We start from the raw sequence: 16,681 nt of genomic DNA, 5'->3' as shown, positions 1-16,681 counted from the left end.
CGGTGGTTTTTTTTCTCTCCTTTCCCTTCCTGCACCCAGGTACATACACAGCTACTTGTGCATATGGCTCACCATGAGGCTCGATTCTGAGCTTATTAAAGGGAGCAGCCTTCCTTCTGTGCCTCTCTGTGCCCTGCAAATGACTGTGTATAAATAAAATAATTCATGAAGACATACAGACACGCCCCCTCCAGCCTATACTGACACTGTGCCCTCATCATCCAAGAAACACAACAGGGCAGGTCCTACCGCTCGGAGACCACAGGTCCCTCTGCTCAGAGGAAAAGACTGCAGAGACCCCCTGCCCGGTCGGACCCGTCTACACGGTAGCTTCATTTCCTACTTGTCTCGGAATGTTCCCGGCTCAAGCGGAACCAACACTGGGATCAGCGTCTGGATGTGCCACAAACTCTGTTTTTTTCCTGCAGCGTTAACAAAATCCTCTCCTCCCGCCTTATACCACCACACGTTTGTATTTGACAACGTCTTGGTTATGTTCCAGCATCCCTTTGGTTCAAACGACACCCCCACGGACTCTCCCTGAGCTCCACTGGATCCGCGCACCCTCACCCCACTGGGTCTCGGCAAAGTGCTCGCGATTCCTCAGGCCATGTAAACTCTCCCAGTGTCCCTCCAGTCAGGAAGCGCCCGAGGGCAAGGGCCGGGTCTTATTTTTCTTTGCATCTTTTTTTTCATTTACTGACAAAACGAACAAATAAATGAATGAATGAGTGAAAGCAATTGATTTGGAGGAGGCAGAAGGATAGAAAAAACACGGAACTGGGAATCGTGAGGCCCGACGTACAAATGCGGATGAGTTATCCAGCCTCCCTGGCCCACGCTCTTTCTATCTATGTAATGTAGGAACCCTACCAGGTGGTGTTCACGGCTCTTGGCTTCTCCAATCTTATAATTCCTTGGAGAAGTCCAGCAGCGCCATGTTGGAAGGATCTAGAAAACGGGACGGGTTTGACAGACGTTCCTCACACATAAAACAGCCCTTTGCTTGTACTTAGATGCAGAGGCTTAGCACTCACATATGGCCCATGTGCAACTCCAGAAATGGGACTTCTTATCCTGAATTCTTTTAAAACTTAAAAACCATTACATAGTTCAAGAAAACCTAACAACAAGGCAAGTTGGTATAAATGGACTACTCCAGGCATTTTTATTTCATAAATGAGTAAGATTACGTACCACTGAATTGTGTTTTCCTTATGTAAGATGGTTACCATCGCACTATAACTATTTTAATGTGTCTAGGCATTCAGAAGATAAAGGACATCCGTTTGAGAACAAAATAAATCAGAAATGTGTTTTTGAGGAGAGTGTGCTCATGCTTGCACAAACGGGGTAGGGACAGCGAGGAGAGGGAGAGAGAGAGAGAGAGAGAGAGAGAGAGAGAGAGAGAGAGAGAGGAGTCCCAAGCAGGTTCCATGCCGTCAGCACGGAGTCCAACATAGGACTCATTCCCACAACCCCGAGACCATGACCTGAGCCAACATCAAGAGTCGGGCGCTCAGATGCCTGAGCCACTCAGGTGCCCTGATAAATCTGAATATTTCAGTTCTTTCTCCTACATCTTAAAATGCAATTATGGGCCACCGAACCTCAACTATTTTGTATCAAGTTAAATAAAATTTCCCTAGAGGCCTTCAGTGGGTGCCCAGCTTCTGGAACCACAGAAAAGTTCTGGGTCTCTGCTTACACATGACTGACTATGGACAGAGAATTCATGTCAACATTTTGTCCTCTCTGGTAAAATGACCCTCACCCAACCTATAATTCATTCACTAAAATCACACTTGACCCCAAAGCACCATGGGCTCTGGGAAACGTCACTGAAGCTGGGCCCTGAGAACATCAGGATCCTACAGCATCCCTGGGGTCACTGTCCTCCTGCAGCATCCCCGACGTCACTGTCCTACATACAATGACTTCCCTGAAAGGTCCCACGCAGATCTCTGTACTGACCTCCAGGCTGCTTCCACTGACCCTGCTGACATTAAAAAGCACTATCTTCTAAAGGAATCTCAGGTTAACCTGCAGACCAGGGCCACCTGGCCTTGATGAAGAAGACAGATATGGCAAGTTCATGGATTTGTAACTGGCTGGTGCAGGCCATTTCTGGGAGTCTTGAATGAGTCTCAACCCCTAAGTGAGATTTTATGGCTTATCTTCAGAACGAAGTCTCAGATCTGGCAGAAGGAACAGAGACAATGAGAGTAAGATCTTCATCCTGCTTAAAGGACCACCTAGGGAAGGGTCCACATCATGGATTTTGGATAAACCTGCAGCCACTTCTCCACTGTGATACTAGCCATGTGACCCAAGTGATGCCCTATGCCTCAGTCTCTTCATATGCAAAATGGAAACACCATCGGCCACAACCCATTTCCATGACTGCCAAATGAGCTGATGTACAAACCACACCTCACCCGATGTCTGGCCAGAATAGGGAACAGGTGGGAGGGGAGGGTGAGGACAAGGACGACGGCAGGAGGAGTTGAGGCAAGAAGAGGGGATCTCTACGGATGTCGCCTTCACGGGGAATTTTTCCTTCCTTTAAAATGTCCGTAAAAGCAAACACATGCTGTGGGCACTTGTCTTTGCTACCTGATGTCCCCAAACCCTCCTCTAGAACAAAACGGCGTGAATATTTCATTCTGCGCACGCATTTACTAACACTTTCTGGGCACTGCACTAGGCATAGGGGTGCAGCCCTCAGCAAAATTATCATGAAGCCAATGAAAATAAACCAATGCGTTCTAAGTTAACATTTACAATATGCCCTATGTTATACACACAAGGTACAAACCACCTCTTGTATGTCTCTATAACCCCACATCATTATCTAGCCAACCAGAGTTCTGGGCAGATGCCTCACAATATTTATGAAGCGAAGGAAAGATGCCATACGGATCCTGCCTCACTGATTTACATTGTTTTTAGTAGTGTGGTCCACGCAGAAGTTGTTTTGTGCAATAATGGAATCCTTGAGCTACTGTGGTTGGAGAAATCGCTTCCGGAGATTAAGTTCCCACCCCAGAAGGAAAGTCCTGGAAAGACATGTTAGCAGAAGGTTTGCTAAGGTCATGAGCAAGCAGGGAAGGGGAGCCCCAGGTTACCACCCACTGCTTACATCTAGGGAGTTCACATGGAACCATCCTTAAACGTGGGAGGGTCACAGTCCGTGGTGGAGGTTTAGAACCTGAGCTCCCAAAGGAAAAGCAGAGAATGATCTCCCTTCCCGGTACAATTCTCTCTCTCTCTCTCTCTCTCTCTCTCTCTCGTGAGGGTGGATGGCAAGGAGGAAAGGTGAAGGAGTTCTTGTTCTTTTAAACTGTCTGGTACTCGTTCGAAAAAGGGAGGAGGCAGGGGTCCTGGGCCAGTCTGAGGCTCTGTGGCAGAGGAAGGCCGGGAGCAAAGGCACAGCGGAGACCTCTTTTTAGCTGTCGGTACGCGGCATCTTTTCCTGGACACTTACTGGCTGCTTCAAGGGGGCTTCCCGAGGGATTGGGGCCATCCAGGAGCAAGGCTTCCAACAGCTCAAAGCATCACCACAGGGCAGTGCTAATGTGGCCACCCGTTCTGATGCCCCTCAGCCGGCAAATGAGCAGACTAGCTTTATTTGCAATCCGTTTGTTTACTTATTTGGAGATTGTAACCCAAAAGTAAGTTTTAAAAACCCAACAATTTGACTTAAGGATGAACACTCAACCAAGGCACTTTAAGCCTGTTTTAATGTGAGGCGTCACTGGCGGGAGAGATGGGAAAAGAAACATCCTGGTTTGGTGGGGGGGGGGGGGGGGGTGCCTGGGTGGCTCAGTTGGTTGAGCTTCTGACTTCGGCTCCGGTCAGGATCTCGGGGATTGTGAGTTCAAGCCCCACGTCGGGCTCGCTCCTGTCAGCACAGAGCCTGTTTGGGATCCTCTGTCCCCTTCTCTCTCTACCCCTCTCCGACTTGCGCTTTCTCAAAATATAAACATTTAAAAATAAAAGAAAACATCCCGGGAGACATCCTTTCTGTCCTCGGCTTACCGTGTGCACATTCCCATGCAGATGGCTGGGGTTTACATACCAGGTGGGGCCTCACTTCTGAGGCAATTTAATGAGAGCAGATAAATAAAACGACTTCCTGGCCTCTGGCTACCACTGTAAAGTCTGTTGCCAGAGGTGAGACCGGGCAGCCACGGGCGGAGTTGGCACAGACTGCCCACTGGAATTCCTGACTTAGACGTCCCAAGCCCCACGTGGCTAGCTCGGGTCTCAGCCCAAATCTACCAGCAGAGTGTGAGATTGGAAACAGACCCGGAAACTCATTTAAATCCTTTTAAAAGGGTTATCCAGCAACCCCACCCTTTTCAGGTTTGTCTGCTTACTTCTCGGGCATTTTGTCTTTGCGTATCCGAAGTGCGTTGAGGGAAGCACTTGGTGCCCCGAGGGGTCTGAGGAGCTAAGGGCAAATGCGAGGGGATAGACGCGGGGCTCACACTCGCCGGGCCCGGCCACTCTCAGGGGGCCGACCTTATGCCCTGGCATTTCTGCAGTGACCCCGAGGATGCCAGGCCAGCAGGAGGCCAGCAACAAGGGGCCGGAACTGTGCGCATCAGATGTAGCCGCGGGCCCTGCTGAAGAGCTGGGCTGCTCCCGAGACAGAGCGCCAGAGGAGGATAAACCACCCAGGGGACACCGCCTTGTCCCGGCCAGACACTTCCAGAATCCCAGTGCACGAGGATTCAACCTCACAATGAGTACCTTAAGGCTCTCGCCAGATGTAAACGTTCCACTGAACTCTGGGCAAGTTCACGGAATCCCCAGAGGATATTTTCAGAGTAGGTCCGCCAGAACCCTTTTTTTTTTTTTTTAATTAAAACACTTTTTTTGAAAGATTTATTCATTTTTGAGAGACAGAGAGAGACAGAGTGTGAGTGGGGGAGGGGCCCAGAGAGAGGGAGACACAGAATCTGAAGCAGGCTCTGAGCTGTCAGCACAGAGCCCGATGTAGGGCTCAAACCCATGAGTCATGAGATCACGACCTGAGCCGAAGTAGGATGCTTAACCGACTGAGCCACCCAGGCGCCCCAAGTCCAACAGAACTCTTAAAGAGCATACTCCTGCCACTTGTTAGCTGTGTGGCCCAAGGCAAGTGACTTACCCTCTCTGATCCTGGGTACCCTTATCTGTAAAGCTAGTATTAAGAGGAAGCATTGGGCTACTTTTTGAATTTCTGGGGTTTGTTCCATTTCCCCCTTCCTTCTGGTGGCGATGGGAGCCGCATGGAAGCATTTGGCCTGGGAGAAGTTAACAATCTCACTCACTTGTTGGTTCCTTGCTTAGCAAAGGGTAGAGGTCCCCTTACATACGTCCTTACTTTGGAAACAGTTATTAATTTGGCTTTTTTTGGGTTTTGTTGCGGAAGGCTACATGGCACCCGGGGCAGGAGGCAGGAGCCGGCCGGGCACAGGGAAAGCACTCTGCAGGATAGAGCTCCACTCCTCGCCTATCTTCTCGAGAGGGGGGAGGGTGCACGGGGACCCAAAATAGAGAACAGGTGGCTGAGTAAGGGTCTTCACCTCAGAAAGACAGTTTGTGCCGGGCTGGGGGCAGTAGGGGTGAGCTTGGCCCGTGTGTCAGGGCCTTGGATCTGAAAGTCTACAACCTGCTCAAGGTCCAAAAAGCCCAGATGCCAACGTGACTTTCCCATAACGCCCCCTATTTCCACTCCCGTAAGACACGGCGAGAGACTCCAGGAAAGATGGGCTCCGTGTCAACCATGTGTAAACCACCAGGTGTTAGAAAGATCTGCCCCAGCACCCAGAACAGCCTCCTTCCTTCTACACGATACTCAGCTTAGAAACAGAGCACGGCACTCTGGCTACTCGGCCTGCCCAGGCCCCCAAACATTTCCGACGCGAACGTGAGATCCACACAAAGTCTGAAGGCAACCTGACCCCTTTCCAGCCCCTCTGCCCCAGCTCAGGTGATGGGGGTGCCACAGACACGAGCTCAACGGTCCACGACTGAAGCCACAGCATCAACGCAAGGCCACGTGGGTTTGGGAACCCCCCCCCCTCAGCAAGAGGCAAAGGGTGGCCTTCTGAAGAGGGAGGTGTGCTGCTTAGTTCTAGGTCCTTCGTTTTTGGGGTGTGCTGTGCCCCCATCCCCCTCGTCATCAAGCAGCTTAGTGTTTGTGAACCTGGCAGAACGGAGCAGTGGCCGTGTCCACACGAGGAACAGACAGCATGCAGATGAGAGAAAACGGTGACCCTGGGATCATGGCAGGCCACCCCAACGCCGGGGGCGGGGGAGGGGGGTTAGTCTGGGAACAGATCAGGAAACAACGCAAACCACTGAAAAGGCCACTGGGCTTTCCAGAGGACATGGGCTCGACCTTAGGCTTGTGTTGACCCCACGTGGCTAAAAGCTTTGTGGCTATTTGGGCCACGTGGAGGCGAGGGCATCCACGTCCCTCCTCGGGTGGCTCTGTGCACACAAAGAACTTAGCAGAGTGTTGGGTGCATTTTGCGTATCATCAGTAAGTGGCAAGTATAGAAGATGGGACTGGGTGAATGGTGTCAGAAGCCGTCCCCAGCATTCTCGCCAATGAAGGAGGAAACCAGAATCAGATAGGTATTATCATTGTAGATGGAGGTGTGATTCCTCAAAACGCCAAGAGTTACAACAAAGAAGCCTGGTTATTTTCCCACCAACCAGAAAGCCTGCTAGTCTAGGAGCTTCTCCAGAATACTCAGCTTGCTCCATCACTGGGTCCGTTGTTGCACTGATTAATATTTATGGAGACTCTGTCACAAGCCAGACTCTGATCCACGAGAGAAATGGAAGTCACTATCGAGCACTGACGGCCCCAAGAAGCTTCCGTCAAGGGCGAAGAAAACAAACACCTGAAGTCACGATTAGACGGGCTGTGGATGGGATGGATGGGTCACAGGGGATTATACTCAATTATGCAAGAGAGCAACTGATTCACTTTTTATTAATTAAGAAGGTGATCAATGTTTGGAAAGACGTCAATGATAATTCATTAGCCTCTAGTAGGCTGACATGGTTAAGGACTTTGTGGGATAAAGTAATTGAAACACCAAACGGTAACGTCAGGGCTTGTGTGAGGGTCACCGCGTTCACGGATGGGGAGTCTCTCATTAAGGGAACTTCCCGATTTGCTTTAAAAAGACCATTCCAGCACGCAGAGGAATCTCCCCCCTTGGGCTCCGTAGACTGAGACTCAGGTAACTTCACAGGCTCTCTTGGTCTGATGGGAAGTGAAAGAAAACCAGACTTGTGAGTCCTGGTCTGTGGGCGGCCGGGGTGAGAGGGTTCCTACGTCTCCTGGACGGCATCGTCGGGCAGAGCGCCGCCCCAGCCTCGGAAGGAGATCTGCCGAAGTAACGCCTTGGCCTCGAGCCAGATCACTCCTCTGCACGTGTAGGAAAAGAGGGGCTGTGAAGAATCCTCGGGAAAAGTCCTTAAAAGCCTAGGGGCCCTGAAGCAACCATATCACATCCTGGAACACGTCTGTCAACCTCACCGAGGAGCCACAATTACATCTACATCTCACTCGAGATGCCCCTCTCAGGAGAACACGGTAGATGCACACGTGTGTGCGTGTGTGTGTGTGTGTGTGTGTGTGTACGTACATGCGTATACATATATATTTCCTAGATCCAAGGGGAAAAAGCCCCGTCCTCTTGTGATGCAAACACACAGAGTTGGAGCGGACTTCACCCCGGTCAGGTCTGCACCTCACTGCACACAGGCGGAGGGCGTTTAAGCTTCCCAGGGAGGCGAGGGGCACCTGTCAGAGGTGAAGAGCTTACGGGGTTCAGAGTGGGTCTCTCCCTGCTGGAGCAGCGGTGGCCCGGCTGAGCCCGCAGAGATGCGACGCCCCAATCGAGAATTAAGTGATGGGGGCAGTGGGGCCCCTGCAGGCAGCAGCCCCGAGCGGTGTGCCCGGCTCTAAGTTGTGTGAGTCCCTCTGGAAGGGAAGCGTGGGTGGGGGGGCACCTCGGCCTCAGAAAATCGCTCCTCCCGATGCTGCCAAGAGGCTGTGTCCCCCGAGGCTGGGGACCCTAAGACGAGGCTCCAGCGGGTGCTGCGATCAAAGTGGTAGAGAGTTCTCTCACAGCCCGAGCAACCAATTCTGCTTGGGAAAATCCAGACAGAGCCTGTTCGGGATCAAGTCATAAAAGACGCGGGAGGGTTTCTGAAGCAGAGAAGCACACGTGTTTTTAAATGCAGAGAAGAACAGAGATGAGGGACTGAGCCACCCGGGTCCCCGACAGGGCAAGGACGCGCTGGGACAGAGCAGAGGGCCGGCAAGGAGGCAGAGAAGCCAGCAGGTGAGGAAAGCAGCGAGGCACGGTGAGGCAGAACATCCCGGACTTTCTGCTGCCTCCTCGGTCACCTTGGCAAAGCGATTTCGTTTCTCTGAGTCGGTGTTTCCTCATTTCTAAAGTAAAGATAAAAACTCCTACCTCCTCGGGTTCCAGAGAAGTTTAAAAGGAAGTAACCGAGGTATTTAATTCGCTACTGTTACTATTTCTGTTACTGTTGCTACTGTCGCTTCTAGTGGCATCGGCACTCAATGCTACAGTCTTTCCACGGTTTCCCCCGAGCAAATCCCACAGGACACGTTTGAAGGACCTTAGGCAGGTAATAGTTTTAGCTCAGATACTGCAAATGTCGAAGATGCATTAAGAGTGGCATGGAACAGGGGCGCCTGGGTGGCTCAGTCGGTTGGGCGTCCGACCTGGGCTCAGGTCACGATCTTGCGGTTCGTGGGTTCGAGCCCCGTGTCAGGCTCTGTGCTGACGGCTCGGAGCCTGGAGCCTGCTTGGGATTCTGTGTCGCCCTCTCTCTCAGCTCCTCCCCCACTCATGCCCTGTCTCTCTCTGTCTCAAAAAAAAAAAAAAAAAAAGGCATGGAACAATGAAGGCAGGTGGCTACTCCAACAGCCTCAGTCTCAGCTGACGGGAGCAATGGTGTGGACGGGTTTTACTGCTTTCAAAGAGTCTGAGGCATCACTGGCCTCTCCATACGAGACAACCGGAGTTGTCTTCTCCTCAGGAAAAGTGGAATCTTAGAAACCACTACAAAAGAGAGAAAATTGGTGGTTTACACACACGTGCACTCTAATTACTTCTCGTCTCTTTCTTATTTTATGTAATGACTTCAACTGATGACTGTTATTATCTTTACCTACTCACTGAGACGCTGAAGAACACTTTTAGTCTCGGCAGTGTGTCCTTTCTGGGCATTTCCCTGGAGCGACTGCTGGCCAATTGGTATCGGCTGTAGCAAATGACCTCTCGGGAACTTCCACTCCCTACAGCTCTAAGACTCTACGGTCTTGTCTGGAAGACGTGGCTTTTCAAAAAGCAGCAGAAATACTCAAACCATTTTATACTTGAATTCCCCCTCTATCTCACCCCACGAGCTTTAATATAAAAAAAAAAACCCATCTGTGTTTTCAGAATAACAAAAGAGAAGAGGAAAAAGGAAATATGGGAATCCAGTTTCTTTGAGCCCTGTGCTGTCTCCAATTTCACCTTCTAAAACATATACTTTTCTGGTATCAACCAGCCAGCTGATATTTTCCTTCATTCAAAAGAAGCAATTTTCTCCAATTTTACAGTCTCTCCAGTATTGCATCCGAGAGACACAGAGGGCTCTCTGCTCACAAGTGGCTGGATTAATGGAAATGAGAGTAAACACAGAGATTCTGGAACCAGCCACCGTGGCCTTTCACCACGTTCCAGCTACAGCTGAACGGCCACGCGGAGGAAGAGGAAGCCGAGAAGGCTCCCGCCTGGAGCGAACCAGGCCCGCCTGGAGCTTCTGCCCATCAGCCCCGGGCGTGCCTGTGTCCTGAAGCCAGTGGCAGAGAGCGGCAGGTTCCCTGCAGGCTGCAGGTGGCCGTGGCTAGCTCAGAGCACAGGGCATGAGCTCACCAGACCTTTTGCAAGGTTCCGTCCAGACCGCCCTCACAAGAGGCAAACGGGCTTCTCGAGAGTTCGTGTGGCCTCGCGCTATTTGTGCAGGGGGACGATGCCGCGGACACAGAGAAGCCCGTTGCCGTTGTTTCCAAGTGCAAAAGCTGTTTGTATCCAAATATTACACGCTCTTCCTGGCATCAGTCTGGAACAGGATTGGTAGGAGGACACCTGCCAGCAGAAGGGAGCGTGTGGCCACCGTGGGTAATTTCCCACGGATGCATTCTGCACCTGCTGCCACGGCAGGCAGGTAGGCTGGCTCTCCTAACGCGCTTTCTCGGTCTTCCTCGATGTCGCGTCACTGGGGTCTCCTCCTTTCTTCACCTGCCCTGGTCCCTGCCCGCCCCCCCCCCCCCCAAAAGCCACAGCACCAGGAGACTTGACAGCCCTCAGCAATGTACACCTCCACATTTCTCCAAGCTAGTGGGGAAACTCTCACCTAGCTTCATGCCTGGTCCTCCATATGTAAAGAGCATTTCCACTTAGTTACCTTTCGTCAACTTCTACTCTGAACTCATCATCTAACCACAGAAACCAACTCCTTGCCAGTGGGACCGCCTTTCCGGTTAACCAGGCTTAAAACCTCCGAGTCATACCTGGCTGTCCTTCCTCCCATCCCTCCGTTCCTACTCAGCTGAACGTCCCACCATTTGTCCTTTGTGAAGGCTGTTTATACCTACCGTTTCCCCTCCGCTCACAATCTAACCTTCCAGCATGTGCAGGTGGGCCAAGTTGAGGCATGTTGATGTCACGGGACCCTATGCAGACATTCAGATGACAACAGAAATACGTATCTACTGCACGGAAATATGTTTAAGATCTGTTATAAACTTTCCCCCACTTAGTACACTTAGTATCATCCCACATATTACGTTACCTTCGAGGGTGAGTATAAAATACACTAGTGGCTATTTCTAGCCGGTAGAGTTACAGGTGAGTTTTAGCATCTTCTGAAGTTGTGTCCAACCCTGTTTTCTAATTTGCTACAAGAAATACATAATACGTATATAATGAAAATAGTTGATACGACCCCTAAGCCTAACCTGGATTTCACCCTGTCATCTGACTATTCTAAAACCTTTAGTTCTGACAGCTCAAAGCTGATGCCCCCATTTTTCTAAATTTTACCCCATCTTATTTGCCCCCCCCCCCACCAGGCGCCCGCAGACTCTGGCCCCACGTTCTGCTCTGCTGTTTCGTACTCTACTGCCCTTCTCTTCTGGCCTGACCTCGTTCGCGGCTCTCCCAGGCAGGCGCTGTTCCGTGCTGCCCGGGACGCCCTCCCCGCAGAGAGCGTATCTGGGTGACTCTCGCATCCAGGCCTCTGCCTGAAACCACTTCCTCAGAAAAGCCTTCCAACCTTCCACGTGAAACACACGCCCACTGTGTTTCCTCATCTTTCAAACCAGGTTCTTTAGCAGACGAGGGCGTGTTGAAGAAGAGCCACAGGGTGGCGCCACAGCAGGGCCTGTGCGAGGTGTGGGGGTGCTGTGGGAATAAAAGGGGGTGAGTCCTACCCCCGTGGAGCTGACAGACACAGGGAAAGACAGATGTCGAATACGTAATTCCACGCACGTGCAAAAGGTCGGCCAAGTCCAGGACACAGCAGAGCCTAAATGCAGAAGGCTAAGGCAGGACAGAAAAAGACTGCTTGTGGAGTAAGGAGGAGGGCAGCTCTAAAAGAAAACGACCGCTTGCAGGGCGGTGGTGGGAGAGCTGGGACCCAGAGAAGAGGGGGCGTGCTGGGCAGAAGGGGCGGCCGATGGAAGGAAGGACAAGGACTCTGGAAGCAATCAAAAGAAAACTCAAGTCAGCCCCGAGTAGGGAGAGCTGGGGAGACACCAAGGGGTGAAGAAAAACTGAAGACAGTGAGCGGGAAGTAAGCAGGGGCCTGATCTAGCAGGGGCCTGAACTAGCGATGATGTGATATGATGTGATGATGATGGTGGTGACAGTGATGATGATGATGAAGATGATGGTGATGATGATGATGTGATATGTGACGATGATGTTGGTGACGATGATGAATTAGAGAAGAGGAGCAGACAGAGGAGAAAGGAAGAGGAGATGAAGGAGACCGTGGTTGTGATGGTGGGGATAGACAGTGGTCGTGACAGGGGCAACTCCCAAGTCTACCAGTAAGAAACAGTTCCCTGGACCCGGAACTTTGCCTGCTGCACAACAGGCACTCAGTAAACACTAACTGAATGAAGCAGTGCTCTGATAATTTCTAGAGCTCACCCAGCTCCACATCATTCAATAATCCTGTGAATGTCATAATCTTTCCTGGATCTCAATATTTAAACTTGTGATATTAACAAAATGAGGGGCACCTGGTTGGCTCAGTCGGTTAAGTGTCCAACTTGGGCTCGGGTCATGGTCTTGTGGTTTGTGGGTTCGAGCCCTGTGTCAGGCTCTGTGCTGACAGCTTGAAGCCTGGAGCCTGCTTTAGATTCTGTGCCCCACCCCCTCTCTCTCTGCCCCTCCCCCACTCACACTCTGTCTCTCTCTCAAAAATAAATAAACATTAAAAAAATTTTTACAAAAGAATGAATTATTTATGGTACTTGTGAAGAATCAATTAAAAAGACTCAATCACTGAAAAGCTACTTCATTCATTTTAAGCTACTGAATTTTAGGGAACAGGAAGAAAGGGAGTGATCAGGAGGAGAAATGAATGAAAGAATAGTGTAGGGGGGACAGCTAAGAGTCACGTGCAGGGAAGAACAATCATGTTCCCTTACACTCTGGATGGTGCCTGGTCTTTGGGGAGACCGGACCACCTGCTTACTATGCAGCAAAACCTCAAGCTCAACGTGCACATTTATAAAGGAAGAGTACTCCTAAGAAAGCTCCTGGACACCAAAGCCATGCTTGTTTAGAACTGTAGGTGGTCTTCATGAATAGAATTAACCTGCCAAATAGGCAGGCGGGGCATTTTCTGCTGGGCATGAGGCCACTTCTCAGTTGCTTGTATTAACGCCCAACTTTGTGGATAAGGAAATGTTGGCTTGTTTCCTCCGGCCAGAGAGCCAGCACACCTCTGGAAGAGCTCCACTCATCTGCAGTGTGAATTCGCTCATGAGATACAAACTCCTTACGACCAACACAGTTCCAGCAGAAACTCACCTGCTCTTGTGGCCCAGATCTCTGCTTATTTATTTTTTATTTTCATTGTTTTGCTTACAGAAAGCTGAGTGAGGACAAGTCGGCAACTATGGGCACCCTAACAAACAGATATAGGTATATTATTTTAGGACTTCACGGAGTCTTTTCAGGGCTCCCTCTGACCTGCTCTGAGCCCCATAACTCTGGTTCTGTGTTCCTCATCTCCAACTTGTTTTATCCCTAGATTCTGCCTCTCTCCCAACTGTTCTGCCTCTCTCCCTCCCTTCCTTTCTCCCTTCCTTTCTCTCCAGTTGCTTTTCTTCATGACCCATGGAGACTGTCTCTCAGCTAATCTTTGGTTTTCCCATTCAAGGTTTAGCACATTCTAGACTGACATTACGGAGTCTATTCTCTGCTTTCTATAGTTAGTTAACTCCTAGCCATTCTTGAAGACTAAGTTTCCTCACCATCTGTGACATGCCTTCTCTGTGCATTTTGTGTCGGAATCACCACTGGTCACTCATTGTTTGTTCTGCTTCTCGAATATGGCTTTACACTCATTAAGAAAAGAGTAAGCACCTTTCATTCCCAAGATTGGGCACGGAGCGTGTTACTTTCCACCTGCCTATGCCACGGGCAAACACAGACTGAAACCAGGTGCTAGATCTCCCTCAGAACCAAAGACAAAATTACTTCCTTCATCAAACAAAAAGACCCTGGCTCTGTCCATGTTTGGGATTTCTGTGGTCACCACCCCCCCCCACACACACCTGCTATTCCCAGCACACTGCTGTCATTTCTCCCCAGTTCCTCTGTAGAAAATACATTCCCTCTGGGATGCATCTACTTCTCTCCATTTTAAATAAGCCAATCTGAGGATCAGACACGAATACTAAGGTCACAGTTGACGACAGAAGAAAAGCTATAGCTCTAGTAGGAGACTAATGGCCAAGAGTTGTTGCTAGTTGATTTTTGAGAGTTTGCGAAGCATGAGAAGCATCTGAGAGGCAGTGTGACAGCAAGAGAGCACAATAACACGGTGTCACTCAACAAGACAGTGGTGGGAAAGGCACTAAATGGGAAGTCAGGAGACAGGCCTCCAAATACATCTGTGGCAACAGCGAGCTCTGTGACCTCAAAAAAAAAAAAACCCACTTAACCTCCCTGGGCCTCGTTTATTATAAAAGCCAGATTTGAACGAGACCTCGAGCGTTCCACTAGAAAAGCTCTTTGATCTGAGGATTAATTTTCAAGCACATCCCGTGGAGGCTCCGTCAGTGAAAACATCTGCGGAGATAACGGGAGAGGGGCACGGACTGGACTGCTTCAGGGGAGGGAAGAAAGCCCGCAGCGGATGGTGCAGGTCATTCCCACCTTTCCGCCCATGACTGAGCTCTAAAATTAACTCAGCCCCAACTAGATGAAATGGATTGTGTCCTGGACCAAAAACTGCATCACGAACGTACTGCCGTTTGCCTCCAATTCTGTTTTGTTGTTTTAAAACTCTCCCCAAGCAAGACATGTAGATTACATCCAGACTGACGTTCCAGAGGAGAATGAATTTAGCTGCAGATGTGCACCAGGCTCCACAGTTCATTGGTGGCACTCGGGAAGAATCCTTGGAGTTCCCTTCGGCCCCTCTATCCAGTGGGGAGTGAAAGCAGGGGCCGTACAACAGGGAATAAAGAACACGGAGAAGGAGGAACGAGCAGCTGTGTCTCTGCCTGTTCCTGTTGCTTAGCAACACCTCCCATCTCCATCTGAGAAATAATGATTCAGGGAGGTGACGCAGAGGACCCATTCCTCACGAAGGCACAGCCCCATTTTACCAGCTACGCATTTTCTTAGAATGATAATAAGATGATTATCACAGCAAGATCTCTGCACACCACCTCTACAGCCAGAGAGAGAACGTGACAGGCTAGCTACCAAACCCAAAGTAGGGAAGAGGAGCTTCCCGTGCACACGCAGGGCTCAGGACTCACCGCTTATCCACTTGGCCTCGGGGTCATGAATTTTGAAATCATCACTGAAGAGATCTTCCACTGTGACCTTCTTCTTCTGAGACAGACTATTATCTTCCGCTAGAAAAGAACATGGCAAATAGTTGAGCCTTTTATTTGTTGGTAGAAAGAGAGGACCATAAAGCATTCTGGTTGCCATTCAGAACTAGCACATATGGTAAAACATATACTTTCGACACATAACATAAAGGCTGAACGAAGGCCAGTCACGCTTTTTGTTTTCAATTAAAGTATCAACAGCTGCGGTAAGGAGATCATGATGCAGGAAAATGGCACCCTTTCTCTCCCTCTACTTGAACACACAAATGATCATGTTTCTTAGCAACGGAGGTAAACGTTTCAAGACTGATTTATGAACAACAAGGTGGGAATGGTCGAGAGAGGAAGGAACAAATGTCCAGAATGGATCTCAACTTTATTAAATGCCAACTACTGGGAGCACGTTGCGTGCTGGGGATGAAAAGGCAGGTAACATCTCTTAGGTATTTATTCTCCACATGCCTCGCTTGTCCCTGGCTGTCTCTGGGCTGCGAATCAGTTCCTGTTCAGACAGGCTCACACCTCAAATGTCTGTGTGCACACTACCAGATTCTGCCTTGCTTCATCTCGATCACTTGGCAGCAAGCTCATGAGATGAGCCTTGAAGGTACTAATCTAATATCCATCCCAAAAGGAGATGTTTAGTTAATGGCACCAGTGGGTGAGACTGTAGAAATCTGGCGATGTCTGTCCTATTTCCCGAGGTCGAAGCCAACAGATTAAACCCACAAGGATAGCACCCCAAACCACTCTCACTTCTGTTATACTGGTAACATTATTAACCATTTCCGATGTACGTCATCCATCTAGAATTAGGCACTTCCGTTCCTGCCTTCCTGAATAGAAGGTGCCAACTTTTGGGGGCACTTCTCTTGAAGACTTAGGGCCCTCATCAATTAGTTCTATGTTGTGCTGGTGGGTGCGGCTGTCCTCAGTGCCAACCAAGGTGTTTGGTGTGTGTGCATCCTATGTGAGGTGGTTCCAGATCCAGGTTGGTTTTACATTTTCATGTCTGGCTGTTATGTCTGCCTTTCTTTCCAACTTCTGCCTGTTGAGCCAGCTTCCACTGTGTGGGCTGTCACGGAACATGCCCTCAACAGTGCCCTCTGCCTCTTTTAATTTTCTGTTTCCAGATCTGTGGCAGGTTGGGAAAACAACAAGGATTTTTGTTAGAGGACATAACATGAATAAATACCCTCTGAATGAAATCCTTGAAGCTTCTTGTAGGATTCTAGTGCACAGATTGTTTTTTTAATTTAAATGTTTATTCATTTTATTTTTGAGAGAGAGCATGTGTGTGCGAGCGGGAAGGGGGGCGGGGAGAGAGAGAGAGAGAGAGAGAGAGAGAGAGAGAGAGAGAATCTCAAGCAGGCTCTGTGCTGTCAGGGCAGAGCCTGAAGCGGGGCTCAAACCCATGAACCATGACCGAAGCCAAAATCAAGAGTCAGACATTTAACCACCTGAGCCACCCGGGTGCCCCATCTAGCGCATAGGTTT

At 49.9% G+C, this 16,681-nt stretch overlaps 1 protein-coding gene across 4 annotated transcripts in view; it reads right to left on the bottom strand.

The window, feature by feature from the left end:
* Positions 1–16,681, bottom strand: part of DPP6 (dipeptidyl peptidase like 6) — an 851,682-nt gene that overhangs the window by 326,693 nt on the left and 508,308 nt on the right. For all 4 annotated transcript variants that reach the window (XM_049642150.1, XM_049642146.1, XM_049642148.1 and 1 more), the window contains exon 3: positions 15,107–15,205. In XM_049642150.1, coding sequence (XP_049498107.1) covers positions 15,107–15,205 — 99 coding nt within the window. The remainder of the gene's footprint in view (positions 1–15,106; positions 15,206–16,681) is intronic.

Source organism: Panthera uncia, chromosome A2 (assembly GCF_023721935.1).
Source record: "Panthera uncia isolate 11264 chromosome A2, Puncia_PCG_1.0, whole genome shotgun sequence".
Taxonomy (NCBI): Eukaryota; Metazoa; Chordata; class Mammalia; order Carnivora; family Felidae; genus Panthera; species Panthera uncia.
Note: the sequence above shows the minus strand (reverse complement) of the source record. Positions and strands in the feature narration are given on the sequence as shown.